We start from the raw sequence: 27,657 nt of genomic DNA, 5'->3' as shown, positions 1-27,657 counted from the left end.
TCGTACACGGCATCCCCACTTGCGACCCGCGTAACCCTTGTACGCCCGCGATGCCTGAGAGACGAAAAGGAGTTCTCAAAGATCGCCCAACAATGACTTCGCGCCAGATCTCTCATCTTGGACTTTGCCATGGATCCTCTCGTCCGATCCTCCCCCTGGAGGCAACCCTGCCTACTCAACTCTCCCGCGGAGCCCCCCGTATCTTGGGGACACGGCGACACGTGTGAGCGCTTGACGACACAATGACAACGATGTTGAGGCGGCTTTGATACCACTTGTCACGAACCTAGCCATTCGACTGCCACACTTGGTCCATGCGGCGCTCCATTCCCATGGAGTCAGCCTTATTCAACGGGGAAATGCACTTGTTTCGCCATGCCTTGGGCTCATCAGGGGATCGGCTCCAGACCCCAACCTGTGTGTAGGGCGGCCAACTCCTTTCTTCGACGTTAATTCCCCGACTAGCGACAAGCTCCCCAAACTGAACTGGGTCGGCCTGCCTGAACCCTTCGGAAGGAGCAGCCATATATCTCCCACAGTTGTTATCTTAGAGTAATCCCACTTATGCCTGATGTTTATTTAACCAGCGACGCCCGAAATAGACACTCCCGAAAATGGGACGTGACATCCTCCCCCACCAAACTTGGTGTATGTCCTCGTACACGGCATACCCACTTGCTGCCCGCGTAACCCTTGTACGCCCGCGATGCCTGAGAGACGAAAAAGAGTTCCCAAAGATCGCCCAACAATGACTTCGCGCCGGATCTCTCGTCTTGGACTTTGTCATGGATCTTCACGTCCAGTCCTCTCCTGGTGGCGACCCTGTCTACTTGACTCCCTCGCGGAGCCCCCTGTATCTTGGGGACACGGCGACATGTGTGAGCGCTTGGAGACACAACAACAGCAATGTTGAGGCGGCTCTGATACCACTTGTCACGGACCTAGCCATTCAGCTGTCACACTTGGTCCATGCGACGCTCCATCCCCATGGAGCCAGCCTTATCCAACAGGGCAATGCACTGGTTTCGCCCTGTCTTCGGCTCATCAGGGGATCGGCTCCAGACCTCAACCTGTGTGTAGGGCGGCCAACTTCTTTTTTCGACGTTAAGTCCCCGACTAGCGATAAGCTCTCCAAACTGAACTGGGTCGGCCTGCTTGAACCCCTCGGAAGGAGCTACCATATATCTCCCACACTTGTTATCTTGGAGCAATCCCACTTATGTATGATGTTCATTTAACCAGCAACGCTCGTAATAGACACTCCTGAAAACGGGACGTGACATTCTCCCCTACCAAACTTGGTGTACGTCATCGTACACGTCATCCCCATTTGCGGCCCGCGTAGCCCTTATACGCCTGCGATGCTTGAGGGACGAAAAAGAGTTCCCAAAGATCGCCCAACAATGACTTCGCGTCGGATCTCTCGTCTTGGACTTTGCCATGGATCTTCTCGTCTGGTCCTCCCCCTAGTGGTGACCCTGCCTACTCGACTCCCCCGCGGAGCCCCCGTATCTTAGGGACACGGCGACACTACAACAGCGATGTTGAGGCGGCTCTGATACCACTTGTCACGGATCTAGCCATTCAGCTGCCACACTTAGTCCATGCGGCGCTCCATCCCCATGGAGCCAGCCTTATCTAACGGGGCAATGCACTCGTTTCGCCCTGCCTTTGGCTCATTAGGGGATCAGGTCAAGACCCTAACCTGTGTGTAGGGCGGCCAACTCCTTTCTTTGACGTTAAGTCCCCCACTAGCGACAAGCTCCCCAAACTGAACTGAGTCGGCCTGTATGAACCCCTTAGAAGGAGCAGCCATATATCTCTCACACTTGTTATCTTAGAGCAATTCCACTTATGCATGATGTTGATTTAACCTGCGACGCCCGCAATAGACACTCCCGAAAATGGGACGTGACAGTAGGGTGGGTATGACGCTTATGAGCTGAAATTTTGTGGCTTCTCCTAATCGTAGCATTCACGCATTTTGTGCGGCTTCGATGTGTCACATACAAAGAGTTCCATATATCAAATGAATCCTCATTCTGAAAAACGCACATCTAATGGACTTGAACAATAGAGAATAACAATGGTGATGTAAAACAGTGAAAGTGAAAACAAACATCGAACAAAATCCTCTTGAAACAAAAAATATCCGACCTACCGGATTTGAACCAGTGACCTAAGGATATCTGACGGTTTTACCCACTACAGTCCTCCGCTCTACCAACTGAGCTAAGGTCGGTTTGTTGACACAATCTGACTACTAATTTATTTATACTTAAACACGAGACAATGAAAGCAAAAGCAGATCAAAGTTAGAAAACTCATTTCTCAAACAAGATTGCATCCACCGAAATGTTGTTATTTTTTTTCACTGTCTGTTGTTGTCATCTGTTATTATATATCAGAATCAGATTAAACATATATATCAATATAATGATGGAAAAAGATCCCCACTTATGATATTCTGAGTAAGTGTATGTAATGGACATAGTCCCTGGTTCAGTGGAAAGTCTTTATATTTAACATTTGTTCCTTTTCTTTCAAAGAGGGAATAAGTACCGCATCATCTTTATTCCAAGAAGATAAAACTTTTGAAAATTCCTTTATCATGTTTGGAGGTCTTGATTAAGAGAATCAATTGTTTCTGCAGACTATGGCTTTTAATATTTGAAGGGTGTTGAGTGACTCTGAACTTAACTACAATGGACACAGAGGATTTAACTGTTCAAGTTCTCAACCTTTCTCCAAGGGTGACCATCACAGACTTGATTACATTCTTCTCATATTGTGGAACTGTTCACAATATCCAGCTCTTGAGGTCAACAACTCCTTAATAACTGGCTTAATCGCTTCATTAATTGTTATTTGTATATAATTATGATCTGGTTTCATGAATGACAGAGATAAACAGCAATCACCCTATGCTTTGGTAACTTTTGGGCAGCCTTATGCTTTCCAAACTGCTCTTCTCCTAGATGTAAGCCACAATAGCCTTTGCTATAACTTACAGCTCTTTTGTGATTGATATTTTATAAGAGTGAAAATAATGGATTGAATGCAGGATGCTGTGTTTGGAGGGAAACCCATTTGCATATTACCTGCATGTGTTATAAGAGTTCCTATTGAATCAGATGAAGACATTGATGAGTCCCAGGTTCTCTTTAACATTCTTGTCACCAAAATTTAGGACTTAATAGTTTATACTTCAAGAAACTGTATGATAAATATCCTGTCATTCAAAAACATCAAGTTCTTTTGGTATTGACAACCACACCCCCTTTCCATGCTTACAGCTCCTTCTACAAGTGAGCCTAAAAACGAGGTAGTACTAATTTGAGAATTTTTTTGCTTATTGTTTCAGACCAAATCCCAAGGACACAAGATTTCAGTAAATAGAACGATGGAGCATATAGCAACATCAAAAGGCCTTGAAGTAAAGTTGAAAGAAAGCAGGGATGAGTTGGGGGAGAGCTTGAAGCTTTCGGCCGAGAAAGGAAGAAAGGTGGTAATTGAACAAGCAAAATCAGCCATTTATGCAGTTGAGTATGCAGCAGGTCGCATGGGAAGTGCCATCAAGAACAACCACTTCATGTCAAATGTACTTGACAAAGCCTCAAGATCTGCCTCAGACTTTGGAATTAGGAAGAAGCAACCTGTTTGAGCTTATTCTTCTGTTATCAAAACGCAATAGATAATTTTACATAAGCTACCGGAAATTTGTAACTAAATTTACAAGAACAAAGCTACCAACCTTGAATAAGTTGGTATACAATTGTTGGCATTCAAGTAAGTAAAGCTACAACCTTGAATAATTTCCAAGGGAATTGAACCATGTTCAAGGTGATATATAAACGAAATAAACATTATGAAAATTAAATAGATAATGTGATGTGTAAGTCCACCTGGATATTGGGCCAAATCTTGAATTGAAGATTAGTGAGATCCCACAAGTATTCAAAGGGTGGCCTATTGTTGTGTAAGTGGTTCAGTTTGACTTGTTAAACTGTTAAAGAGAGTGTTCTACTTCTTTCCAAATCGCAAAGAAAGGCGAAAATGGAGGGATCTGACTCTGCTCTGAACCATCCCTACTCGCCTCAAAATGTAAAGCTGCCCGGATTTGTACCTGGGTTCCTCTCACAGGTCACCATTCTTGGCATTTACGGCCTCGCTTCCCTATTCGTCGTTTTCGTTACTTGGCTCATCTCAGGTACACTCTTTCATCCCTTTTTTCTTATCCGATCCAACTTTGTTCAATTGCCTTTCGTTAAAGGCTTTAGTTTAATAGTCTAATGGATGCATTTCGCGGGTTCATAGATTCATTATACCATAAAGTTTAGATCTTTGGACAATTACACTTGCAAATTCATCTTCTGGAATGCTTATTTTGTTTTTATCTAAAACTCATGAATGTAGAAACAATGAAATAGTGAAATTCAGTTTGTACATCTGATCATTGATTCAGTGCCAGGTTTAACCTTCTTGTGTATTCAACTGCTGCTCTTGAATGATGCAAAGTTTCAGTCTTGAATTAAGAGAGAAATTTCTTTTTTATGGTATCAGACCAGACGTGTTCTCACTAGTGTCGTATACTTCTTGCTATGTACCAGGAAGAGCCCCGAAGAAATCAAAACTTGATAGATGGCTTATGTGCTGGTGGGCTTTCACTGGCCTCACTCATATTATACTTGAAGGATATTTTGCGTTCTCACCTGAGTTTTACAAGGATAAGACTGGTTGTTTCCTTGCTGAAGTCTGTAAGTTCTGTCTCACATTGCTCCCTCCATCTAGAGTGATTAGCTTATTGTTGTACTTTTGCTGGCTTAAGAACGGTTATGAATTCACTTGTTTAGAGTTCCTGTACTAAAATAGATTAAAAAAATTGGCAGGGAAAGAATACAGCAAAGGTGATTCAAGATACGCATTCAGAGATGCAGGAATTGTTACCGTTGAAGGAATAACTGCGGTTGTAGAGGGTCCGGCTTGCCTTCTTGCAGTGTAAGATAATGAGTAGGAATATGTGAAGATCTATGTCATACTAGAAAATATGCTTTGCCAATTTTAGTCTACGAAGCTTAAGTATGTGTGATCAGTCATCTTCCGGTTTTGCAATGCTAAAATTTCTGTTATGCTGTTGGTTTCTGATTCTTGTCAGGTATGCAATAGCTAAAGGCAAGTCATATAGCTACGTGCTCCAGCTAGCCATTTCTTTGGGGCAGCTCTACGGAACTGCTGTATATTTCATTACAGCCCTCTTGGAAGGTGACCACTTTGCTGCAAGTCAACTTTACTACTATGAATACTACATTGCTGCAAATGCTTCCTGGATCGTTATACCCACACTCATTTCAATCCGGAGTTGGAAGAGGATTTGTGCAGCAGTACAGGCTCAAGGCCAGAAGAAGAACAAAACTCGCTGAGGTTGACTTAATTTTACGGTTTACAATTCTTGTAATTCTGCATTGTTCCAGTTATAAACATGTTTCTTTGGAATAATAGTTTTACATTCTACACTCCATTTGCAAAGCTTCTTTTAGAATGTAAAAAATTTGGTTTGTAGATCCAAATTTATGAAACAGTCAGCAAGCAATGAATGGTTTAGAAGCTTTACAGACAATCAAAGGTTTCTTACACAGATTATTTATGGGTTTGTCTCCACTATTTGATACTTTTGTCTACCTGATACAGTTTTTTTTTTGTGTGTGAATCTGTAACTACTGCTTTATTGGAGTCATTATTCTGGCCCATGAAAACTCAGATTTTTTGAGGATTTGCAAGTCTTTGGCGTCTTTATCGGATACTCACAACTCCAAGTCACAGCTACTGGTCAATGATGCAGACTCGGACATCATTTGTCTTCCTCTTAGTGTTTTGATTTCTTGGTTGATATAAGCTTCTATTTTCAATACTTGCTCCGTACTGGTAACGCGTTAGCCAAAAGAAACTTCTGCTTCTTTTTTATATTCTATGTTTCAGCACAGCTGGAACAAACTAGAAACTCTGATGGACTGCAGTTCTATAGAACTGAAGGTTATCTCCTGTAAGGATCTCAGAGCCTTCAATTTCTTCCAAAAGCTTTCGGTATATGCAGACGTCTCCATCTTCAATGATGAACTGAAGAAAGAGCAGCAACAGCAAGAACACCTACAGCAGCGCCAGAAAACGCCAGTTGACAGAGATGGAGATGGGAACCCCGAGTGGAATCATACGGTGAGCTTTGATACGCAAGTTATGTCATCACTTGATGATCAGTGGGATCACTGGTTTATCAAGTTCGACATGCGCAATGATGGTGCAGTTTTGGGAAAGAGCCTTGGCAAAGTGCAGGTACCCTTGAAGGAATTGATTGAGGAGTTCAATGGGGCAGTCAGGTTTATGAGTTATCAAGTGAAGACTAATGATGGTAAGTCTAATGGGGTCTTGGATTTTTCATACCAGGTAATTGGGAAGAAGATCGGTCATGGAATTCATGATTCCTTATTATCTGAAAAAACCAATGTTTCTGATCCTAGTGATAAAGTTGAGGTTCAATCTCTTTACCCTACTATAGAAGTAGAATCCCTGTCCCGGGATCTGTTCTATCCTTCACTAACTGAAATTTCCAGTCCTGTACCTAAAATTCCAGTCCCTACTCCAATCCTTAACACTCAATTTTCGCTACCTTCTCACCATCATCATCACCATCCATGTCAAACATTCTCGCCATTTCTTCTACCTCCCAGTATGTACTGGAATCCATCAGAGTTCACAAATCATGGTTGCAATTTCTGTGGCAACCCTGCAGGGTTAGGAAAAGTTGGGATGGTGGATTACAAGGGTCCGTGGAGGACTAATTATCCAGGCAATAGAAGTGGTCTTCTTCAAGCTCCAGATCCGGAAAGGACTACCAATGGCAGATGCTACTGAGCTTTGCTCGGCTGGGTTGTATTATTGTATTAGCACTTCATGGTTAGACAACCATGTAACATGTGCTACATCTTCATAGTTCATACTCCTATAACATGTCTGGTTTCTTGTGCTACATTATAAGTTCGCATACCAATCATGTTGCTTTAATCCCTTCTTTAATTCATTTTGAGGTTTTGGAGGCTGGGTTTGTAAATACTGGAAGTCCTTGAATTTGGATGATTTGAAGTTTATTGTGTTTCAGTAGTGTCTTAATCTGATTAGGTGGCTTCATCATCAATTGCTGCATGTTATTCCTATTAAGGCGGCAAAGGGAGCTACCTAAATTGCTTCTTCACGTTTCTGGAACAACCTTGAACCTTTCAATAATTGAATCCGAATGTTGACCTGCAACCATACACTGATTACAGTCGATCAAGTCAAGCATTCAAGTACTCAACCACATAATCTTCGAAGCCTTTCAGCCATATCAGGACCCCAGTTTTAACTCTTATCACAATTTCAGTTATAACGTACGACTGATAGGTGTATCACTCCAATCTTCCATTCAATGTAAAGCAGCAAATAGACAATCTACTACTGATTGCATGTTGCGAACTTCATGATGATCTCCACTCCGTTTTATAGTTTCATTCAGTTTAGGAAATTAGTTAAGTTAATCTGCAAAATGAAAAACGGGGCTGAATGAAACCTTCCCCGTTCCATTACTATAAAGTATATACTAGTACATAATTAACGTAAGTGGTTGTTTAGAGTTAAGTAATTAGTTGATATTAGCCAAGTGTTGAGTATAGAACACTATAGACTATAGAAGTAGCTAAGAATACAAATTAAAATCAAGTGTAACATCACTACATCAGGTACCCACACGGTGTTGGACTTGATGAAGCACACGATGACGTTCCATCACTTCCATGCTTGAGTGCTTGACTGTAATTGTCATTAATTAAATGGACCAAGTCACTAATATACAATTACTTATGCATTGTTCAACTCATGCATCTGACCCATTCCTTTCCACATTCAAGCTATTAACCAAGAGCATCTCAACTAATGACCATGACCTTATTGTACGACAAGCTAAGATCATATCGGTATAGTCATAATTGAAGAACTGTGGAAATGTAATTTGATGAAGTAATTTATCCATAGGAAAGAGAATTTGATTATGAATTATAGTAATTTCTCGTTCTCATATACTGTATACATATTTCGAGAAGGTAACCGAGTTGCAGATGCATTTGCAAATGAAATGATAGATTCATCATATCGAGTGACTTGCATCCGGAGTTTGGTCTCTCTATTAGTCAAAACAATTGGTCAGGGATTACAAACTTTTCTTTTAAGTTAGTTTTCTTTGTTATGTTACAAATCATATGTTTGTTCTTTACAAAAAAAAAAGGTCCCTACATTAGTCTTGGCTCATGACTCTTTCAAAACGCACTATAAATATTCTAGAGGGTAGGTCTAGTTTTTCTTCAAGAACAAAAACAAAAATTGGTTTATCAAGTATTTTTACGACTCAGTTTGAGAGCATTGGCTTCACTAACTTTTGCGGACGAAAGTTGTTGACAACTTGACATTAGTGTTACACATATGTTGTAATTATAGCGGTAAGTTTTCTTAGAAACATCGATTTCATCTCTTTTCTAATCCAAGTCTAGAAACCCTAGGGCCTCAACAAAATGTTCTAAACTGCAATTTAGATTTCACACGATGATTGTGCCATTTTGGCATGACATTATACAAAGTCATACCACGAGGGAGATTTGAAGGGATGACCGAGTACATAGTTATGTATGGTGTGATCGAAGTTGTAATCTTGCTGAATTACTTAGTTTTTGTTTTCTTATCTAATTGCTGATAAGTTATTATCATGATTACCGGCGATAAATTATAATCTGAAGTTGTATTAGTTATATTTTGTAGGGAAAACAGAGCGAGGCATTTGCTTTTAGAAACCCTATTATGAATGCCAACCAATAAAGCTTGCCTGGTCTTTTGTCTTTTTCTTAGTAAAGAAGAAAGCTGCAAGCTAGCCTAGCTAATTTTAAACTTAGCATATTCTACCATCCATTATTTCCCACAGTACTAAAAGCTAGGGTCACAAACAGTGATAAGTTCATGTACGTACGTATGTCATTCTTAATATATGATCGATGCAAGATCTAAAACCAGATCTGAATTAAAGAAGAAAAGGACTGCAGATTAATGATCTATGTATAATTGTATATACATAAAGAGGTGATGCAATGGAATTAGATTGTGATCAATAGTATCATCAAACATGATCTGCTTGGACGTACGGAAGCCTCTCAATTCCCTTCTCTTGTGGTGTTGTTTAATAAACGCCTGCACACATTGATGCGATGTTTGTGAAAGCAGACAATATAGATGTCATGGAATGCAAATTAGACTTCCTTGGAGCAATAATTTCTACAATCGGAACACATGCATGCACTTAGTGTTAATGATTATGTTAATTAACATGATGGCAAGATTTTGGGTTACTATAGTACTAATTGACTCCATCTAATAAAATGCGGTAAAAGATTTTAACTACAATCAAAATGGCAAAATGATTCAAGGTTTGTTTTCCTTAACTGACAACTGATCGATAGATCACCAAGAATAGAGTATCTGATCAGTACGTTCTGCATCGATAAGCATGCATGGACCAATATGATTATATGAATCATATGCTAAGGAAGAGATTGATGGGTTTGAACTAGAGTTACTTAATCTGCAGGAAATTAGAGCCTAAGTACAGAGGCAAAGAATTATAAACTCTATATTGTTTCTTGTCCAAATTCACTATTCACTGCTACTACTGGTTTCATCTTTCACCGGCCAACGGTCCGAAATTCCTTTTTAACGTTTCCTTAGTGGCAAAGGTAAACTAAAATAATGTGCTCCCAACCCAGAAGGGTTACCCTTTACCACCTGCATGCCATTACTCTAGGGCACAATCGTCTTTCCAACCATTAAAGCATCTGTTGGTTTCGGGGGAAATGAGTGAAGTGTTTACCCAGAATAGCCCTTCTCAGTTTATCACAATGCCTTTGAGGGTTTGTCCTGGAGCCGTGTACGGCGGGGATTTATCAGGATAAAGACGAAGGGCATGTGCACTGTGCTAAGAAAAAAGAAGCTTCCGTATCCAATTACTAGGTACCCATTGGTATTTGTTGCTTTCACAGAAGCACTTTCCCCCACCACTTCACAACCAAAAGACAGAAGCTGCCGCCCTTGCTTTTCCTATATAAACTCCACAAAGCCTATGGTATTCCTTCGTGCAAAGCTTCGATTAATCATACTATACAACCTTGTTCATCAACGTCGCATCTTCTATATCTCTCTCTTAATTCTTTGTTCAGATCGATCTGTTTCACTTCTGTTAGTCATTTTCAGTGTACGTGTTCATCATGAAGAACAAGGCTTCAGTTTTCTTGAAGCAGATAATCACCTTGCTGAGCTCAATAGCCAAATCGAAGACAATGGCGATCAAGAGCAAAACCAGCGCGGCCAAGGCTCGCCTCATAATGTTCTCTTTGGTCAAGAACAAGAAGGTCTTGATGGACACAGTCTCGCACAAGTTTCATAACCTCCTCGGCCACCACGACAAAGACAGAAACCAAGGCGATGACGACGAGAGCCGGGCCGTTGTGCTCTACAATGCCATCGCCAACGAGTACTCGAATGCAGCTGGCGCGAGCCATCTGCACACCATTGAAGACGAGGAGGAGGATGACAATGACAATGACAAGTTTCCCGATCTGAGGCACTGCCTTTTCGACGAAGACGAAAACTTCGATGACATTAAGGCCGGTGGGTCTGTGGTTGATATTGTCAAGAATTCAAAAGAGGATGGAGAGGATTTCAAGCTGGAAGACGAGATTGATCAAGTTGCGGACTTGTTCATTACAAGGTTTCACAAACAGATTCGCTTGCAGAAGCTTGAGTCCTTCAAGAGGTACAAAGACATGCTCGAGAGAAGCACCTAACTAGCTAGACTGATCGAACCATTTTCCTCAGTCAGCAATTTTACATGCATCTGTGGGGAAGTTAATCCAACCCATCTGCTATGATATCTACTATATAGAACTTCAGCAGCCAGCTTCTTATGCCACATGCAGATTATGTTGCCCTGGCTGATTTCAGTGAATTATGCACTTCACTGAAATTACAGACCTGTCGGATTTGGGGGCTTGTTTCTAATATTTGATTTTCTATTTTCTGTTCGACATTTGTCTCTTTTTCTCTCTGACATTTGTTGCCTTGTAATTTGCATACATGGCCGTAGCGTCAATTAAGCTACTTCTTGTAATGATGTATAGCATTTATATGAATAAACGTTAGTGTTGGTATATATGAGTTTCCAATAGCTATTAGCTGCCAGGACAATCACAGATCTGTTGAAAAGCAATTATTATTCACACTTGATATCATGATATGTTACTGAGATGTAAACCCAAACATGGAACTCAAATTCTTATTTCAACAAGTTAGGTCGGATTCAGGACCCAAAATTTAATCGATTGAGAAACCAATATGTCAATATGAGACCCAAAAATTAAAGGCGAGACAATAGAGTAATATTTACTAAATTACTTTGAAATGAAGCAACTGTAGGAGCGCATGATAATATAGCGACTCTTATAAAGATTGTATATGAAACAACAATTTCTGTAATAATTAAGGAAAATATTTAACACATGATAAGCAATTAGATTGAGAGCTTTGGAATCATGGATGGCCCGGAAAGCAACCATAAGAATCTTACCTTTTACTTTGAAGGTACATCTTTGTAGGTTCATCTATTATTGGTGCGGACACTAAGATGCACGGACACGTCACTCAAGATACACGGACATGTCACTCAAGTCTCGTATCGCGTGTCCGACACGGACACGGATACGCTGAAATACGGTGAAATACGCTGGGACATGTTATATGTTTTAATGCGGATCGGACACGCGCGTGTCCATTTAAACACACGGAGGGTTAATTATGTAACTTACTTTGTTAAAAACGCATTAGGTAGATTGGATTGAGAATCTCCATTTGTGACCTGCCGACATCTTCATATTCTCTTCACCTTGGCTGGGCGTTGTTCTACCTGTTTGCAAATCACAATTGACGTTTTCCAGGTAACCCAGACGATCAGGTTGGAGATTTGGTTACGTTCTCTTACTTCCTCTCTTGATTGAGCCAAGAATCGTCGTGATTGTGAACTTAATTGTAAGATGAATTGGGTTTGATTGAATTCTTGTTCTTGGTTTTAAGGATATCAGTTTATACGGGATGACGATGGTGAACTGATGTTTAGATTGGTGAGGAGGTTGTGAATATTGATAGAAGAGAATGCTATACAGGGATGAGGGATATGAGCTACGGCAAAATCGCTCACTTGCCACCGAGGAAACCTTTATGCGGACTTCTTTTCATAGCTGAAAGATTTGAATACTGTTATTTGTATGAGAAGTTTGGAAATTGTTGTTCTTTCTAGTTGAAAAACATTGCAGAATAGGTAAGGTTTGTGTGGATTGCAAATGTGTGATGTACATATACTTGTGTCAGTTATGTACACTGATAGTTTATCATAAAATTCACCGGTAATGGGAAATAGGTGAGGTTAAAGACTAGCTCTATTAATGTAGAGACTAAAGACCACGATTTTATATAAACATTTGATGTTCCTTCTGGTACAAAGAGGCTAGAGGCATAAAAGAGGTTTTCAGTACCTTCTTGATGATATGATGTCGTGCTCCTTTGTCTTCATTGACATGCACTACATTGCTTAAGTTCTGTTTTATTTTAATTAGGCATATATATTTAAATTATATATTTAATTAATATGTCTATTACGTATCTGTGTTTTAAAAAAAAATCATTTGTCATGTCTACATGTCATATCGTTTGTGTCCGTATCCGTGTTTCTTAGTTGCTACCGATCTTTTAGTTGGAAATGTGAGAGAGACGTGACAAGTCTTTTACAACTGGGCTGATCAGGGTCTCGGCCCAACTATTCGGGTCACACCGGATATGTAAGGGTACTGAAGCAAACGTGGCATCCCACGTGAGGAAAAATAGCGGGAAACGTTCGCGCCAAAAAAGTAAACCCCTTAAAAACCCTAATCCAATCTCACTCTATTCATTTTCCGCCGGTTTCAGCTTCACCTACAGAGCGAGACTGAAAGCAATTCAGAAATGGCAGACAACTCCGGGAACCCGCCGTCGACGCCGGACTCGCCGACGTCGGTAGGGTTCAACACCGACCAGCTCCCTCACACGAGCCGCACCTCCGAGAACTTCTCCTCCTCCGGCGACGAGGCCGACGTCGACCCCAATGTTCTCCAAGATGACGTGGAGGGCGACCTCCTCGTCGAGGAAGAGCCGGAGGGAGAGGATCTCCTGGAAGGAAACTACATGGAGTAAGTGTTTCGATTTGTTTCCTGTTCTTGAGAAATTAGGGATTTGGAATTGATTTGTGGTTTGATTTTGACCGGAATATGTGGAATTGGATTTAGTGACTACCGGAGAATGAATGAGATGGATCAGTACGAGTCGGCCGGGTTGGATGATTCGGCTGAGGACGAGAGGGATTTGGATCAGATCATGGCGGATCGCCGGGCGGCTGAGCTTGAACTCGATAAGCGCGACGGCGTTCCGGCCTCTCGGAAGCTTCCTCATCTTCTTCATGACCAAGGTAAACTCATACAACTCTTTGCGCAGTCGATTTTGGGGTTTCGGTACAATTAGAAACTAGGAATGGAGTAAAACTAGTTAAATTTGGTGAAAATTTGATGATGCTGTTGCAGTGGTGTTACTGTAATGTTGCCGGATACATGAACTAGGAAATAGGAAATGAATTAATTCTGGTCGATGATGGTGGTGGTGGTGGTGGTGGTGATGATGATGTGTTGATGTTATGTTGCAGATACTGATGAGGACAACTACAGGCCTTCCAAGAGGGCAAGGGCTGACTTCAGGCCTCCGAGAAGCGCAGATGATACCGATGGAATGCCGAGTTCACCTGGAAGATCCCAGCCTGGACATTCCAGAGAGGATGTCCCTATGACTGATCAGACTGATGATCAATATGAGGTTTGCCACTTTTGCTTAAGTTTATGAATTTGTCAAGCTACATTAGAGTTGATTTTCATTTCTCTATTCTCATCAATGTCATTTATTTTTGCATGTAGGATGAGGAAGACGAAGATGGGTTTGACATGTACCGTGTCCAGGGGACACTCCGAGAGTGGGTTACTAGAGATGAAGTACGAAGATTTATTGCCAAGAAATTCAAAGAGTTTCTGCTCACTTATACGAATCAAAGGAACGATCATGGTGACATTGAATATGTGCGCCTTATCAATGAGATGGTGTTAGGTAAATACATAGCTCCTTTCTGATTTGTCTCTGTCTGTTCATGTATCCCTATTATCTTAAGGGTATGCGTAAGCTGCATAAAGCATTACATTATTTGATATATAACAAGTTCGCTGTTGCATTTGCAGCAAACAAGTGTAGTCTGGAAATTGATTACAAGCAATTTATCTATGTTCATCCCAATATTGCTATTTGGCTGGCTGATGCACCCCAATCTGTCCTGGAAGTCATGGAAGATGTTGCCAAGAATGTTGTGTTTAGTTTACATCCCAATTACAAACTTATCCATCAAAAGATCTATGTTCGCATAACTAACTTACCCGTCTATGATCAGATTCGTAACATTAGGTATGATGGAAATTCATTTCTGTGGTGATACATATCATTCAGTTGTTTATAGTTTAGTCTCATTATATTGTAATGATCTGCAGACAGATTCATCTGAATACCATGATTCGTATTGGAGGGGTTGTGACGCGACGCTCTGGGGTGTTCCCCCAGTTGCAACAAGTAAAGTATGATTGCAATAAATGTGGAGCAATCCTGGGGCCGTTCTTTCAGAATTCCTATTCGGAAGTTAAAGTTGGTTCTTGCCCTGAATGTCAATCAAAAGGACCATTTACTGTCAATATTGAGCAGGTAAATTTTATACAAACTTACATTTGATTGGAAATTAGCTTATTTCCCTCCATACACTTTTCTTTAACATATCACTGTAATTCAAATTTAATAATATCAACTTTTATTTCAGACAATATACAGGAATTATCAAAAGCTTACACTCCAGGAGAGCCCAGGAATAGTGCCTGCAGGTCGGCTTCCAAGATACAAGGAAGTGATACTATTGAATGATCTAATTGATTGTGCTCGCCCAGGGGAAGAGATTGTAAGTTTCTTATCTTGGTCTTGCTGATTTTTCTTGTTACTTGTTTTTATAAATGTTAAGCGATGTTTTGTTTTGTTCATTTGATATATTCCAGGAGGTCACTGGTATTTATTCAAACAACTTTGACCTGTCTTTGAATACAAAGAATGGATTTCCTGTATTTGCTACTGTGGTTGAAGCAAATTATATTACAAAGAAGCAAGATCTGTTCTCTGCTTACAAACTTACTCAGGAAGACAAAGAACAGATTGAAGCGTTAGCTAAAGATCCAAGAATCGGAGAAAGGGTTAGTTTGCTAGACCCTCTTTTTCTGTGTTTCGGTAATATATTATTATGAATTAAACTGAAGAAGTTTTGAACCAACAGATTGTTAAGTCCATTGCTCCATCTATATATGGTCATGGGGATATTAAGACTGCAATAGCACTTGCCATGTTTGGAGGACAAGAAAAAAATGTTGAAGGAAAACACCGACTGCGAGGTGATATAAACGTACTTCTCCTTGGTGATCCAGGCACAGCAAAATCCCAGTTTCTGAAGTAAGAGCTACTATCATTGGTTGAAAGTGATTCCAGTTTTGGGTGATAAGGTATATAAAATGTGGGTTTTCTCTCTTTAGGTATGTTGAAAAGACTGGGCAGAGGGCAGTGTATACCACTGGTAAAGGAGCATCTGCTGTTGGGCTAACAGCAGCAGTGCACAAGGATCCTGTTACAAAGGAGTGGACCCTTGAAGGAGGAGCCCTTGTTCTAGCGGACAAGGGAATATGCCTTATTGATGAATTTGACAAAATGAATGATCAGGACAGGTATGCAAATCTTTCAGTAGGAAAGCTGCTCCCCCCCCCCAAACAATAAAAACAAAAAAATAATAAAAAACTTTAATGGTTGAGGATTAATTTCCCTCTTTTTTTTTCATTTGTGATTAGGGTGAGTATTCATGAAGCAATGGAGCAGCAAAGTATTAGCATATCGAAAGCTGGAATTGTCACCTCTCTCCAAGCACGATGCTCTGTCATTGCAGCTGCAAACCCTGTGGGAGGCAGGTATGTCAAAACATACTTGAAATTCGCTATTACATCATGAAAAGTATTCAACTTGAACATACAGATCTGAAATCTGCAGTTACATATTAAAGCCGGACAATGTTTTTCTTGTGTTCATGCAATTATCCACTTGGATTCATAGGAACAAATCTAACCTGTATGCCTGTATTCCAGATATGATTCTTCAAAAACATTTACACAAAATGTTGAGTTGACAGATCCCATCATTTCTCGTTTTGACATCCTTTGTGTAGTGAAGGTCAGAAATTTACATACCCTATCCTTCCCACTTTTTTGTGTTTTTTGTTTTGTTTTCTCTAACAAGTGGAAGTTGGTAACATGCAGGATGTGGTTGACCCCGTCACTGATGAAATGCTTGCAAAGTTTGTAGTTGATAGTCATTTTAAGTCGCAACCCAAGGGAGCTAATATGGATGATATAACCTTGGACGAGTCTCAAGAAGACGTCCAAGCCTCAACCGGTCCAGTAGATCCTGATGTGTTTACCCTATCCACTCAGTCTCTCTTCTTGTTGCTTCCAATCTTGTCTGAAATTGCGTGTTTTTCTGAATATTGTGTTTTTTTCTAATTTTCAGATACTTCCTCAAGACTTGCTAAAGAAGTACTTGACTTATGCCAAGTTAAATGTATTCCCAAGGCTGCACGATGCTGATTTGGATAAACTCTCAAATGTTTATGCTGAACTGCGGCGAGAATCTTCGGTTGGTCTTTCTCATTCTTGTTTCTGTTAAAGAATTTTTGTTTCGGGATATTATAGGAGGCTAACTATTTCATTTGCCCTGTTTAGCATGGACAAGGTGTACCAATAGCTGTAAGGCACATAGAATCAATGATACGAATGTCTGAAGCACATGCAAGAATGCACCTTAGACAACAAGTAACTGGAGATGATGTTGACATGGCAATTCGTGTGGCACTCGATTCATTTATCTCCACCCAAAAATTTGGGGTGCAGAAAGCTCTTCAAAAGGTATCAAAACACTCACACCTCTTCTCTTTCTCTCTTTTTCTTGCACTAGTGTCTAGAATTTTTTTTGGACCTGCTGGTATTGAGTTGATGCCAAGTCTAGTTGCCCCATTGAACGGTTTTGATAATGACTAATACTTCTCATAGCAATGGAAAATCACATGGTAATTTGCATGGTCAAATGTACATTTGAGAGGTTTCTCAAGTATGAAACTGCTGTCAGCTTGCTATTCATATTATTATGTACTTGTTCCTGGTAATTGCTCACAAACTAATCAATCGAATTATAGTATCTGTATGTGGTCTCAATAAGCCCTCAACTTTTAAGGATTCAAACTTTGTTATGTAAGTCGGTAAACACTTGAATGTATCCCTTCTATAACATCATGAATTTATAATACTCCAATACCATCTGAATTAGACTGTAGATCACTTGGTAGTAAGTTTGAAGTTCTATAGTAGTTGAATCTCAAACAATTTATTTTGAAAATTTGTTGTGTATTTGCAGAGTTTCAAAAGGCACATCACTTTCAAGAAAGATAGGAATGAACTGCTCCTCTTTCTTCTCAAAGAACTTGTGAAGAATGCATTGCATTTTGAAGAAATTGTTTCTGGCTCTTCTTTAGGGCTTACCCACATTGATGTAAAAGTGGCAGATTTGCTGAACAAGGTAATGCAAACGTGAATAGAGGATATGAAAACATTTCTTTACCAGCATACACAACTGGGGTATTTACCCTTTTAATTTTCTTTATGTGCAGGCAAATGAGCATGAAATCTTTGATCTAAACCCCTTCTTTACTAGTGCTATTTTCACCCGTGCCAACTTTGTGTTGGATGAGGAGCGGGGACTGATCAGGCATCGCCTTTCAGGATGATTTGGAAATGAAGAGCAAGGTCATGAACTACAGTAGTAGCTCTTTTTTTTTTTCCGCTGGGCAAGTTTACTGAAGTAGCTACCAAGTAGATCTCAGAATTTCCATGAGAAATGTTAGTATGCTGCCAAATTGTATGATTTGCTTTGGTAAATTATTCTCATATTGATCGGAATCCAAGCTGATGTGAAACTTATATGGTTCTCATTACATAGTTTGGCCATGCATCTGAGATTGATACATTGTGAAAATGTATGGCATTAGCAAGTTTTATGCATAAGTAGACCAAAACTGTGAGGTACTTGGTATAATCGTAGCAGAATTTCATCCTCAAGAGTGAGAAGATGAAGTCTGTTCCTGTCTGTTGACTACTAAAATATTATCCTTGCCTGCTATATCGAATCCACTGGCTGCTAAATCAGCTCCGCCTGCTAGGTTGGATTGAATTGATCCTTTGTAAGGTGGGATGATTATATATACTTAGAGGTTTACAAGGCTTTGTTTCATAAGCTAAATGCATAGGTTCAGCGTGTGAGTTTGTGCGTGTACATGTTTTCGTTGGCTAGGAATAATTGTTTCTATAATTGAAGGCCTTCTCTCTTCAGTTTACCATTATAACAAGATCCCAATCAAATATATACGTCTCTCACTCGTATCTTTCTCTCGGTTTTAATTGACTGAGCTTTTGTGGTATTGATGGAAGGGAGGCCTAAGATTACTGAGCTTCGGCCATTACTGCTACTCATCGCAGCTTCCTTCCCCTTTCAGATCCACGCTTCTCAAAACCACGACCTCAATGCTGTAACCCTCCTTTCACTCTTCTCCATTATCAATACTCATGCATTCTTCTTCTCCCTCTCACTCTTTCCTACTCTGAAACACAATTGATGATCGTATCCAGATCTTTTACGAGCCGTTCAATGAGTCATTCGAAGGCCGCTGGATCGTTTCTGCCAAAGATGAGTACAAAGGTTAGGGTTCACCTTAGTCCCTGTTTCGTATATTTAATCAAATGTGTTGATGTGAGTCTAGCTAGGGCTACGTCAGTTTCACTGTGTGATTTGTGTGTATTGATGTGACCGTAAAATATAGGTGTGTGGAAACTATCAAAGAGTGAGGAGCATGATGATTATGGCCTCCTAGTGAGTGAGAAAGCGAGGAAGTATGCCCTAGTGAAAGAGCTAGATGAGGCTGTGAGCCTTAAGGGAAGAATTATTGTGTTGCAGTTCGAGGTTCGGCTACAGAAGGGCCTTGAATGTGGTGGTGCTTACTTGAAGTACCTCCGGCCACAGGAGGCTGGTTGGAAACCGGAAGGGTTTGATAATGATTCTCCATATTCGATTATGTTTGGACCTGATAAATGTAGCACCACGAATAGGGTTCATTTCATTTTTAAGCACAAGAACCCCAAGAGTGGTGAGTATGTTGAGCATCATCTCAAGAACACTCCAACTGTGCCTGATGACAAACTCACCCATGTCTACACTGCAATAGTGAAAGCTGATAGTGAGGTTAGAATTTTGGTAGATGGGGAGGAGAAGAAGAAGGCTAGGTTCCTTTCTGCTCAAGATTTTAAACCTGCATTGATTCCAACCAAGACCATTCCTGATCCAAATGATAAGAAGCCGGAGGATTGGGACGATCGGCCAAAGATTCCTGATCCAAATGCTGTGAAGCCTGATAATTGGGATGAAAGTGCTCCAATAGAAATTGAAGATGAGGAGGCTGAGAAACCTGATGGATGGTTGGATGATGAGCCTCACCAGATTGATGACCCTGAGGCGACAAAGCCAGAGGATTGGGATGATGAAGAGGATGGTGAATGGGAATCACCAATGATGGAAAACCCTAAGTGCTCCTCAGCACCTGGTTGTGGAAAATGGAAGAGGCCAATGAAGAGAAATCCTGCTTATAAAGGAAAATGGCACCGTCCTCTTATTAAGAATCCCAATTACAAGGGTATCTGGAAACCTCAGCAGATCCCAAACCCTCATTACTTTAAGACTGATAAACCCGAGTTTGAACACATAGCTGCCATTGGCATTGAGATATGGACAATGCAGGATGGCATATTGTTTGACAACATTCTAATAGCTGATAATGAGAAGGTTGCCGAATCTTATAGGAGAACAACATGGAAGCCAAAGTTTAATGTTGAAAAGGAAAGGCAAAGGGCTGAGGAAGCAGCTGCAGGTCTTTCATTTGAATTCTCGAGCATTCATGTAATATATCTCGAATTCATCCTCTTAATTTTTTAGTTTATTTTGCTGGTACTAATCTTTAGTATTTCATACCTAACACTTCTTATGGACTAATACTTGCAGAAGATGATATTTAATCTTCTCTACAAGATGGCAGGTATTTCTTTCTTGGATGCATACAAACCCAAGATCATTGTAAGCTCACGTTCAGACATTTTTTGTATCCTCTTCATATACATTTCTGAACTGATCTAGTAGAATGTCTTAGGCATTGGTTATATATAATGCTTTACTCATGCAGGATCTAATTGAGAAAGCAGAAAAACAGCCCAATATGACAACTGGTGTCATTGTATCCGTTGTGGTCATTTTGTTGACAGTTCTCTACAAAATCCTTTTTGGTGGCAGACAAGTGAAACAACCTGCGGTATGCTAATAGTCATACTGAATTATTACACATTGCATATATTTGCATTTCTCTATACCGATTATGATTTCTGATATAGTCATACAGAACTATTACACTTGTAAACTCATTTTGCCCTGCACTTTGCAGGTTGCTGCTCATGAACGTTACAGGGGAGCGGCTGCAGAAATTGCCACCAATCAGGGAAGCAGAATAAGTAGTGGAGTGAAGGCGAATGAGACTGAGAAGGAAGATGCTGCTCCCCGCAAGAGATCTACCAGAAGGGAAACTTGAGCTTGCTATATAACTAGTCTGGATGTATTGCAAAATTTTGAGAGCTTATATGGCCGGATTCATTGCTAGTAGGCTTCCAGGACCTTCTTTTCTACTTATTTGAACACGCAACATGAGTATGAATTGAATTGTGCTGATCCCTACTTGTGTTTTTTAGATGTGCTGTGCTTGAGGTAGATGTTTTACTATACATATAGAATCGGACCTTCATTTCTCCGACTGTTTTTCTACATGTTCATATCTCTCATGTTTGCAAATGTTAGTCATATGTTTCTGATTCCCACTGTTCTTCATTTGCCGTCTCTTTTATCTCTTAGGAAAAATTCATCTGATTGTGTTCTTGTTCTTGATATCTATGGAAGCAATATTATTTTGGCATCCCAGACAGAAATCATGTAATGCCATAATAGTTTGAATCCTGAGGACATCCAACAGCAGAGAAAATATACACTTTTATTCGGAAGGTTCATATGATTGATAAAATCTGAGAGGCGAAAGCAATTTACTTTTGGAAGAAATTGAGCTCTCAAGGTATCCTAATCTACCTTTTTCTCCACTCCTAGTGATTTTTGCTAATTCCAAAGGCTTACCTAGTTACCTCACAGCTTCACTGTGCTCTAACTATGCTCTTCATTAAATTTTCCAGCTGAAATGAATTCATGGCAATGCCCCTACGTCTAATCAACATGATGCTCTGTTCTAACTTCTAACTATCGCAGCATCAGAAGCAGATACTGCCAAGGATCATTAGTCTCACTGATTCAAGGATCCGTGCAGGTAATCACCAAAAATCACCACATGAGCAATATCCATCTTTAAAGTGGTGGAAACATTTTGGGTCCTTGAGTATAATTTCTCGTCCTACCATCTTGGATATAGCTTTGGCAGAAGCATGGCAGTTGCGACACACCCGGAGGTTCTTAGTTACACGTATTGTTGTTCCAGCTGCTGTACTGATGAGACCAAAAGAAATTGCCAACATCTCACTGTGTCCAATTTGAATGCACTCCCGCTCTTCAAAAACATCGTGGAGACTATAATCAAAATCAGGTTTAATATTTTCATCTTCCATTTTCTTCATCAGACACTGCAGCTCCCAGTATAGTCTCTCTGATCTTGGGTGAGCTGCATCTCTTGTCCCAAACACATGGATTTTGTTTCTGAATTCTATCCAAGAAAAAGCTTCTTTTGGTTTCAAACCCATGTCTTCAATCATCCCTCTAATTTCGAAGACCATATCCCATTTTGCATAGTCAGCATACAAATTGGAGAGTAACACATAATTATCGGGATTAAGAGGTTCCAAATCACACAGTTGCTCAGCAAGCCGCTTCCCTAATATCAATTGGTTGTGAATCCTACAGCCATCTAGCAGTCCCCTTAGTACATGTGCATGTCCTTCGATTCTTTTCTCTGATATGAAGTTCCTTGCCTCATCAAAGAGTCCAGAATGTGATAAAAGAGCTACTAACAAGGTATAGTCTGCAACTGTAGGTGTCTCGATACAGTTGAAGTAAAACTTCCCTTCCTCAACCATTCGTGCAGCAACACAAGCATGAAGTACGGCAGCATATGTTAAATCATCAATTGTCATGCTCGAGTCTTTTTCAATTTGACGGAACAATTCAATTCCAAGGTGACCTTGTCCATGTAAACTGTACCCCAATATCATCACAGTGCATGAAATAATATCCTTGTGTTTCAACCCGGCAAAAACTTTCAAAGCAGATTCAATAAATCCTGATTTGATATACATGTCCGTAAGAGCATTCTGGACAATGAGATTCATACTGATTCCATTACGAAGTAAGTATCCATGAATTTCCTTACCTTGTTTACTTGCAGACACTCTTGCACAGGCTGGGAGAACACTAGATACCGAGAGTTGATCCGGCTTCACTCCATCTGCAATCATGTGACGAAACAATTTAAGACCCTCATTGAACCCTCCCTTCTTCACATAAACACGAATCATCTCTGTCCACGAAATGACATCTTTCACAGGCCTTTGATCGAAAATCGCCTGCGCCTCCTCTAGACAGCCGCACTCAATGTACATTTTTGAGAGGCTATTGCTCACCAACACATCAGACTCCAACCCCTGCTCCTTAGCAACCCGGTGGACTTTCATTCCGTCAGTTATAGACTTTAACATTCCACAAGCTCCAGCAGCCGTCGCCAGTGCCACGGCATCCAACTTACCTCCAGACTCAACCATCCCATCAAACATATCAAGCGCCTTTCTCGGCTTACCTTGTGCAATGTACAACTTCACTATCATAGTCCACGACACCAAATCCTTCACATTAGACTTATCAAACACACATTTCGCCATGTCAACGCTCTGAAGCCGCCCATAAAGCTCAATAAGAGCAGCATTGACATACCGATCATTCGCGCATGAAAACTTCACAGCGTGACAATGCAGTTGTTTGCCAAGAGACAGATCATCCGAAAGGCGAGAAGCAGATAAGGCCCGAGGCAGAGTGTGCCTATCTGGGCGAACACCGCGGTGGAGCATTTGGTGATAAGTAGAGACGGCGTAGTGGAAGTCATTGTTGGCAATGTGGGTTTGGATGAGCTTGTTCCAAGCGTAGGTGTCTGAGTGAGGCATTCCGTCGAACATGTGGTGTGCCACGGCGAGCTTCGTTGGTGCCTGAATACTCCGGGAGTGTCTATGCTGGGAAGCGTTGTTGATTGGGTTGTTTTTGATGAGCAGACGCTGGGTTTGTAGGGATGGAAGGGCTTCCATAGCTGGATGGATCACATTGTGGGTAAAGGAAGAAGACAATGACATCTGCTATGACAGCTATGTTATCATCGAGGACTGGTTTCTAATTTAAAAAATGAGATTCGTGAGCCGGCTCAAAGCTTGGATGACGTCCATAGTTTTGACTCTGACGGTCCTGAAAGTTACCATTTAACCTCGGAAAATTCTAGTATATATCAAATTATGTTATACATTACACATCCGACGGTCGATATTATTTTGTGAGTGGGGTCAAAAAAATAATATTTATTGTCAACCGTTGAATCTAATATGTATAACATACATTGATGTATAATAGATTAATTTCTTAACCTGTACGTATCTTTATTTATAGCCCTCCGGAAATCCAACGGGCTCCGGACTAAAATCCACCCCAAAAATTACCAGTCAATCAAAATGTAAGAGCAGCACACCATTTAATAAACCACGATAAATAAGGGACAGACAACATGCAGAAGACCAGTCCCAGTCCCTGTAAAAACAATCCAGGGGAAGATTTTGACCCCCAAAAAATAAAAAAGCACCATCACAAAATTTTGACCATTGCTTAATTCAAATTAATACAATGTTTTATTAATCTTTTTTTCGATTACACAATGTTATATTAATCTGGAAAATATGTGTAAGAATGCAACGGAAAAGAAGACCTTTTTTGACTGCTAATTTGTCCATCTTCTCCAGCGTTCCAATCTCCAAAAATCAGAAAACCAGAACAAGTTAAAGGTATCACTGTTTTTCCTCCACCTAAAGCAAGACAGTCAGTCCAACTTATCCAGCTCTTCTCTGCCTAACCATCATCACATAATACAAATACGACTGTTCATATATTACACGTATACACCTGGATTTTTTGTTCCATGGAAAACCAATAATTTGCAGAACCCAGAAGATAAGACCTTTAGCATGGAGAGATTAAGAGAAAGTAATCGCAGTACGTTGTATTCAAATTAAGGGCAAGAAAATCTAGTCATGTATGTACACAATTCATATATTCATTTCAATTCCAATCCTAACTCCTAAAAGTAATCCTAACTAAAACTTGGGTCATCATTTCTTTGATGATTTGATCTTGGTTTTGGCTTTTGAATGGTGCTCAGTCTTTGAACTCTTTGGACCCTTTGAGCTCTGTGTTGCTTTTGATGATGAGTTGGGTTGAGATTTCTTCTTTGATCTTCTCATCCCAAACGAAGAAAGTCTTGATCTTCTCTTGGTTTCTCGAGTCTCTCTGATTGGCTCTAGCCTCGGCTTCCATTGTCTTGCCCCAACCAGTTGCGAGTAGTCTTTCTGTAACTGCGGCGTGGTGCAGACTTTGTTGTTTGGCTCAAAACCCTTGCTATGTTCATCATCTTCTTCGACTTTAGCTTCGTCTCTGAGCTTGCCTTCTTCCAGCAATTGCGATATAAACTCGTCGGAGACACGTATTCTCAGGCAGCCAGTGTCCGATTTCTGTATATGAAAAGGCTCGCAAGTCGCGACCTTTCTTAGAAATGCATTCTTGGAGTTGATGGAGGGAACAGGCGAGGGCCTTTGGTCGGATTTTTCGGATTCTGGATCGGAGGAGGCGAACGATGCAATGGTAACGAAGGAGAGCACGGACTCGAACAAGTGCTTTGGCAGCAGAAAGTACTTTCGACCGAACTGGAGCTGGTCGTGTTCCGAAAGAGCTGGGATTTTCTGGCCGATGTAAAACGAGTCGGAAGCACACACCAAGTGCTTAGGAAACTCCCTCATGAGCTCTGATACATCAACCGGCTTGCTGTAGATCTTCACAAGGCCGTCGAACTTGACGACCTTAATATTACCAACCGCCGCGCGCTTACCGCCCACCTTAGCGCGTGGTGATTGAAACTCCTCCTCATCGTCGTCCGGTTGAAGCTGGACGCGGGAGGAGACATGGTGGTTGCCGGCGACATGAAAACACATGGGGATCATTTGGAGAGTGAAGAACCTCACACCCATGTTGCTCAACACCAAGAAAACAAGCAATGTGAGAATGATTGGTAGGAGAAGGCAAAAGGATTTGTGTATTTTATGGAAAGGGGAAGGGGAAGGGGAGGTGGGTTTGAGAATTGAATACAAAGCTATCAAACTAGATTGGGTTAGAGTATTTTGGGGTTTATATATATTAATGGGAGTACGTATGAAGTTGATTAAAGTATAAGAAAGAGCTTGGATTTTAGGGAGTAGAGGAAGGAGGACTGACTGAGAGGAGAGGAGAGGAGAGGAGAGGAGAGGAGGGGGTAGGGAGGACTAGAGGAGATGGGCGTGAGACCCGGGTAAAGCTTTGCTTTCTTTTTTTGTAGGCAACAACGTACAGCAACCACATAGTACTCTGTAGAATCTATCGACCTTTAGTTTATTCACATATTTTGAAACTTTGACTAGAGCTTCAGTCTTCTCGAACGCCAATTGAGGCCGAAGGCTGGTTTTGCTTAGCTAAGGGAGGAAACCCTTTTCAAAAAAATATAAACTGCTCTTCAGATCCCGCCTTTCATTTCTGAAATTTTTGATGGTCCAAGAGGACCAAGACTCAAGGGAGTTTAATATATGGCATACGAAATCCTCAGGATTTATTAATAGGAGGAGGAGGAGTCTTTATCCATATACATGCACGAGGGGAACAGAGATTTATTGGAGTCAGAGGAGAGGACCATATACAATCAAAGATGCCAAAAGCATCGATTGTAATATTCAGGGATACATCTGCATATAGGCCACTGATTTCTTCTTTAATGTGTGCACTGCCATAATCTGCTACTAACAGTGGAGTCAATTTTTGCAAACCCTAGCCTAGTTCATGGTGTGATCCTTGTGAAGGGAATTGTAAGATGAAATATGAAATGAAAGCTCATTCAAATGATTCAATACATCAACCATCTAAACTCTTTTAAATATTTTCACGTACAAAAGTCTCATCTTCACACTTTATGTTACACAATGAAAATAGTCTCACAGTCCAATATAAATTTATGTTTGTAAAATTGAAGGCGAAGCTTGATTAAAATAGAACTTATAAGCTAGCTAGCGATTAAATGAGTTACACAGTGAGCTATGTTGCAACTACCATTCTTACAAGCACATAATAGCAAAATTAAATAGGCGGAATTTCTTTTTATAAACAAGTTTTTTGCTTCCAAACAATCGAATGATCAATTGTAATCATATATGTGTTAGCGTGAATCACGGGAGTAATTTATGCTAGTTAGATTATATATAGAGCTCATCCGTGTATGAAAATATAGTGCAATATAATTCCATTCGGCATCAGAGCTATTTTTTTCTTCTCTCTTTTGTCTTGCTATGTTTTTGCTAGGTTTTTCTTTCTTTTTTTTCCGGCCAGTCGCCGGTGCCCTCCGCCTCCTCCCGTCCGACTCCGGTCTGCGTGTCTCAGTCACCGCTGCCCTTCGACGGTCCCCAACGTCGCCATCACTCCTCCGCACTGTCGCTGCTCTCCGAAGTCGATGTCCGCTCCTCCGGCGTTGCTGCTCTCCGACGCCCTCCGAAGTCTCCGTAGCACTCCTCTGATGTCAATGTCGCTCCTCCGGCGTTGCTACGGCCCTCTGACGTCGCCACCCCTCTCCGCCCATTTTTTCGGCTCTTTCGGCTACTCTCTGCACCGCCCGACCCGGCCCAGATTCAATCTACCCGGCCCGGCTTAAATTCGACCCAGCTCAGCCAAGATTCGACGCGACCTGACCCGGCCCAGATTCAGCAGCCTTGACTGTCAGTGCAGATTCACCGATAGTGCAAGTGCACCGAAGACAGATTCTTATCCGTTTTTTGTGATTTTTTGCTGCATAATTCCTGATTTTTTTAAATTGTTTTTTCAATGGGTTCTGGACACGAAGCGGAGGATTCTCAGATCTCTGATGTTCTGACATTCGAAGTATTTGTCAAG

The 27,657-nt window shown here is 40.9% G+C and overlaps 8 protein-coding genes, 1 long non-coding RNA gene and 1 other non-coding gene across 10 annotated transcripts; 7 read left to right on the top strand and 3 right to left on the bottom strand.

Annotated features, from left to right (window-relative positions):
- Window positions 1-2,151: 2,151 nt before the first annotated feature.
- On the bottom strand, window positions 2,152-2,242 carry TRNAY-GUA (transfer RNA tyrosine (anticodon GUA)). Its single transcript is given in 2 exon segments — window positions 2,152-2,187; window positions 2,206-2,242. It is a non-coding gene; the product is annotated as a tRNA-Tyr (tRNA).
- A 423-nt stretch (window positions 2,243-2,665) lies between these two features.
- Window positions 2,666-3,784, top strand: LOC126789934 (protein vip1-like). The gene is made up of 4 exons (XM_050516016.1): window positions 2,666-2,821; window positions 2,905-2,980; window positions 3,065-3,157; window positions 3,365-3,784. Exons 1-4 carry the CDS (start codon window positions 2,706-2,708, stop codon window positions 3,662-3,664), a joined length of 585 nt encoding a protein of 194 aa, XP_050371973.1. The 5' UTR covers window positions 2,666-2,705; the 3' UTR covers window positions 3,665-3,784.
- Window positions 3,785-3,911: 127 nt separating this feature from the next.
- LOC126789933 (probable 3-beta-hydroxysteroid-Delta(8),Delta(7)-isomerase) lies at window positions 3,912-5,631 on the top strand. The gene is made up of 4 exons (XM_050516015.1): window positions 3,912-4,210; window positions 4,611-4,757; window positions 4,890-4,998; window positions 5,156-5,631. The coding sequence occupies exons 1-4, from the start codon at window positions 4,057-4,059 to the stop codon at window positions 5,418-5,420; spliced, it is 675 nt and encodes a 224-aa protein (XP_050371972.1). The 5' UTR covers window positions 3,912-4,056; the 3' UTR covers window positions 5,421-5,631.
- Window positions 5,632-5,826: 195 nt separating this feature from the next.
- On the top strand, window positions 5,827-7,146 carry LOC126789932 (uncharacterized). The gene has a single exon (XM_050516014.1). The coding sequence runs from the start codon at window positions 5,968-5,970 to the stop codon at window positions 6,904-6,906; it is 939 nt and encodes a 312-aa protein (XP_050371971.1). The 5' UTR covers window positions 5,827-5,967; the 3' UTR covers window positions 6,907-7,146.
- A 3,081-nt stretch (window positions 7,147-10,227) lies between these two features.
- On the top strand, window positions 10,228-11,266 carry LOC126791674 (uncharacterized). The gene has a single exon (XM_050518146.1). The coding sequence runs from the start codon at window positions 10,329-10,331 to the stop codon at window positions 10,905-10,907; it is 579 nt and encodes a 192-aa protein (XP_050374103.1). The 5' UTR covers window positions 10,228-10,328; the 3' UTR covers window positions 10,908-11,266.
- Window positions 11,267-11,980: 714 nt separating this feature from the next.
- Window positions 11,981-12,615, top strand: LOC126791906 (uncharacterized). The gene is made up of 2 exons (XR_007671884.1): window positions 11,981-12,053; window positions 12,198-12,615. It is a non-coding gene; the product is annotated as an uncharacterized LOC126791906 (long non-coding RNA).
- A 448-nt stretch (window positions 12,616-13,063) lies between these two features.
- Window positions 13,064-18,382, top strand: LOC126790301 (DNA replication licensing factor MCM2). Its single transcript, XM_050516491.1, has 17 exons — window positions 13,064-13,337; window positions 13,434-13,612; window positions 13,844-14,010; window positions 14,109-14,295; window positions 14,424-14,643; window positions 14,727-14,934; window positions 15,047-15,181; window positions 15,276-15,467; window positions 15,548-15,720; window positions 15,801-15,989; window positions 16,110-16,226; window positions 16,401-16,485; window positions 16,572-16,724; window positions 16,822-16,947; window positions 17,034-17,216; window positions 17,722-17,883; window positions 17,975-18,382. Exons 1-17 carry the CDS (start codon window positions 13,114-13,116, stop codon window positions 18,089-18,091), a joined length of 2,817 nt encoding a protein of 938 aa, XP_050372448.1. The 5' UTR covers window positions 13,064-13,113; the 3' UTR covers window positions 18,092-18,382.
- Window positions 18,383-18,968: 586 nt separating this feature from the next.
- Window positions 18,969-21,147, top strand: LOC126792336 (calnexin homolog; the record flags this gene model as incomplete). Its single annotated transcript, XM_050518787.1, has 5 exons — window positions 18,969-19,059; window positions 19,181-20,310; window positions 20,413-20,484; window positions 20,591-20,716; window positions 20,846-21,147. Coding segments are annotated over 5 exons (1,563 nt in total), but the record flags the coding sequence as incomplete, so codon positions are not given.
- A 296-nt stretch (window positions 21,148-21,443) lies between these two features.
- On the bottom strand, window positions 21,444-23,873 carry LOC126791236 (pentatricopeptide repeat-containing protein DOT4, chloroplastic-like). Its single transcript, XM_050517659.1, has one exon. The coding sequence runs from the start codon at window positions 23,784-23,786 to the stop codon at window positions 21,771-21,773; it is 2,016 nt and encodes a 671-aa protein (XP_050373616.1). The 5' UTR covers window positions 23,787-23,873; the 3' UTR covers window positions 21,444-21,770.
- Window positions 23,874-24,806: 933 nt separating this feature from the next.
- LOC126792334 (uncharacterized) lies at window positions 24,807-25,718 on the bottom strand. Its single transcript, XM_050518786.1, has one exon. The coding sequence runs from the start codon at window positions 25,716-25,718 to the stop codon at window positions 24,807-24,809; it is 912 nt and encodes a 303-aa protein (XP_050374743.1).
- Window positions 25,719-27,657: the final 1,939 nt, after the last annotated feature.

The sequence above is a fragment of the Argentina anserina genome, chromosome 4 (genome assembly GCF_933775445.1).
Source record: "Argentina anserina chromosome 4, drPotAnse1.1, whole genome shotgun sequence".
NCBI lineage: Eukaryota > Viridiplantae > Streptophyta > Magnoliopsida > Rosales > Rosaceae > Argentina > Argentina anserina.
Note: the sequence above shows the minus strand (reverse complement) of the source record. Positions and strands in the feature narration are given on the sequence as shown.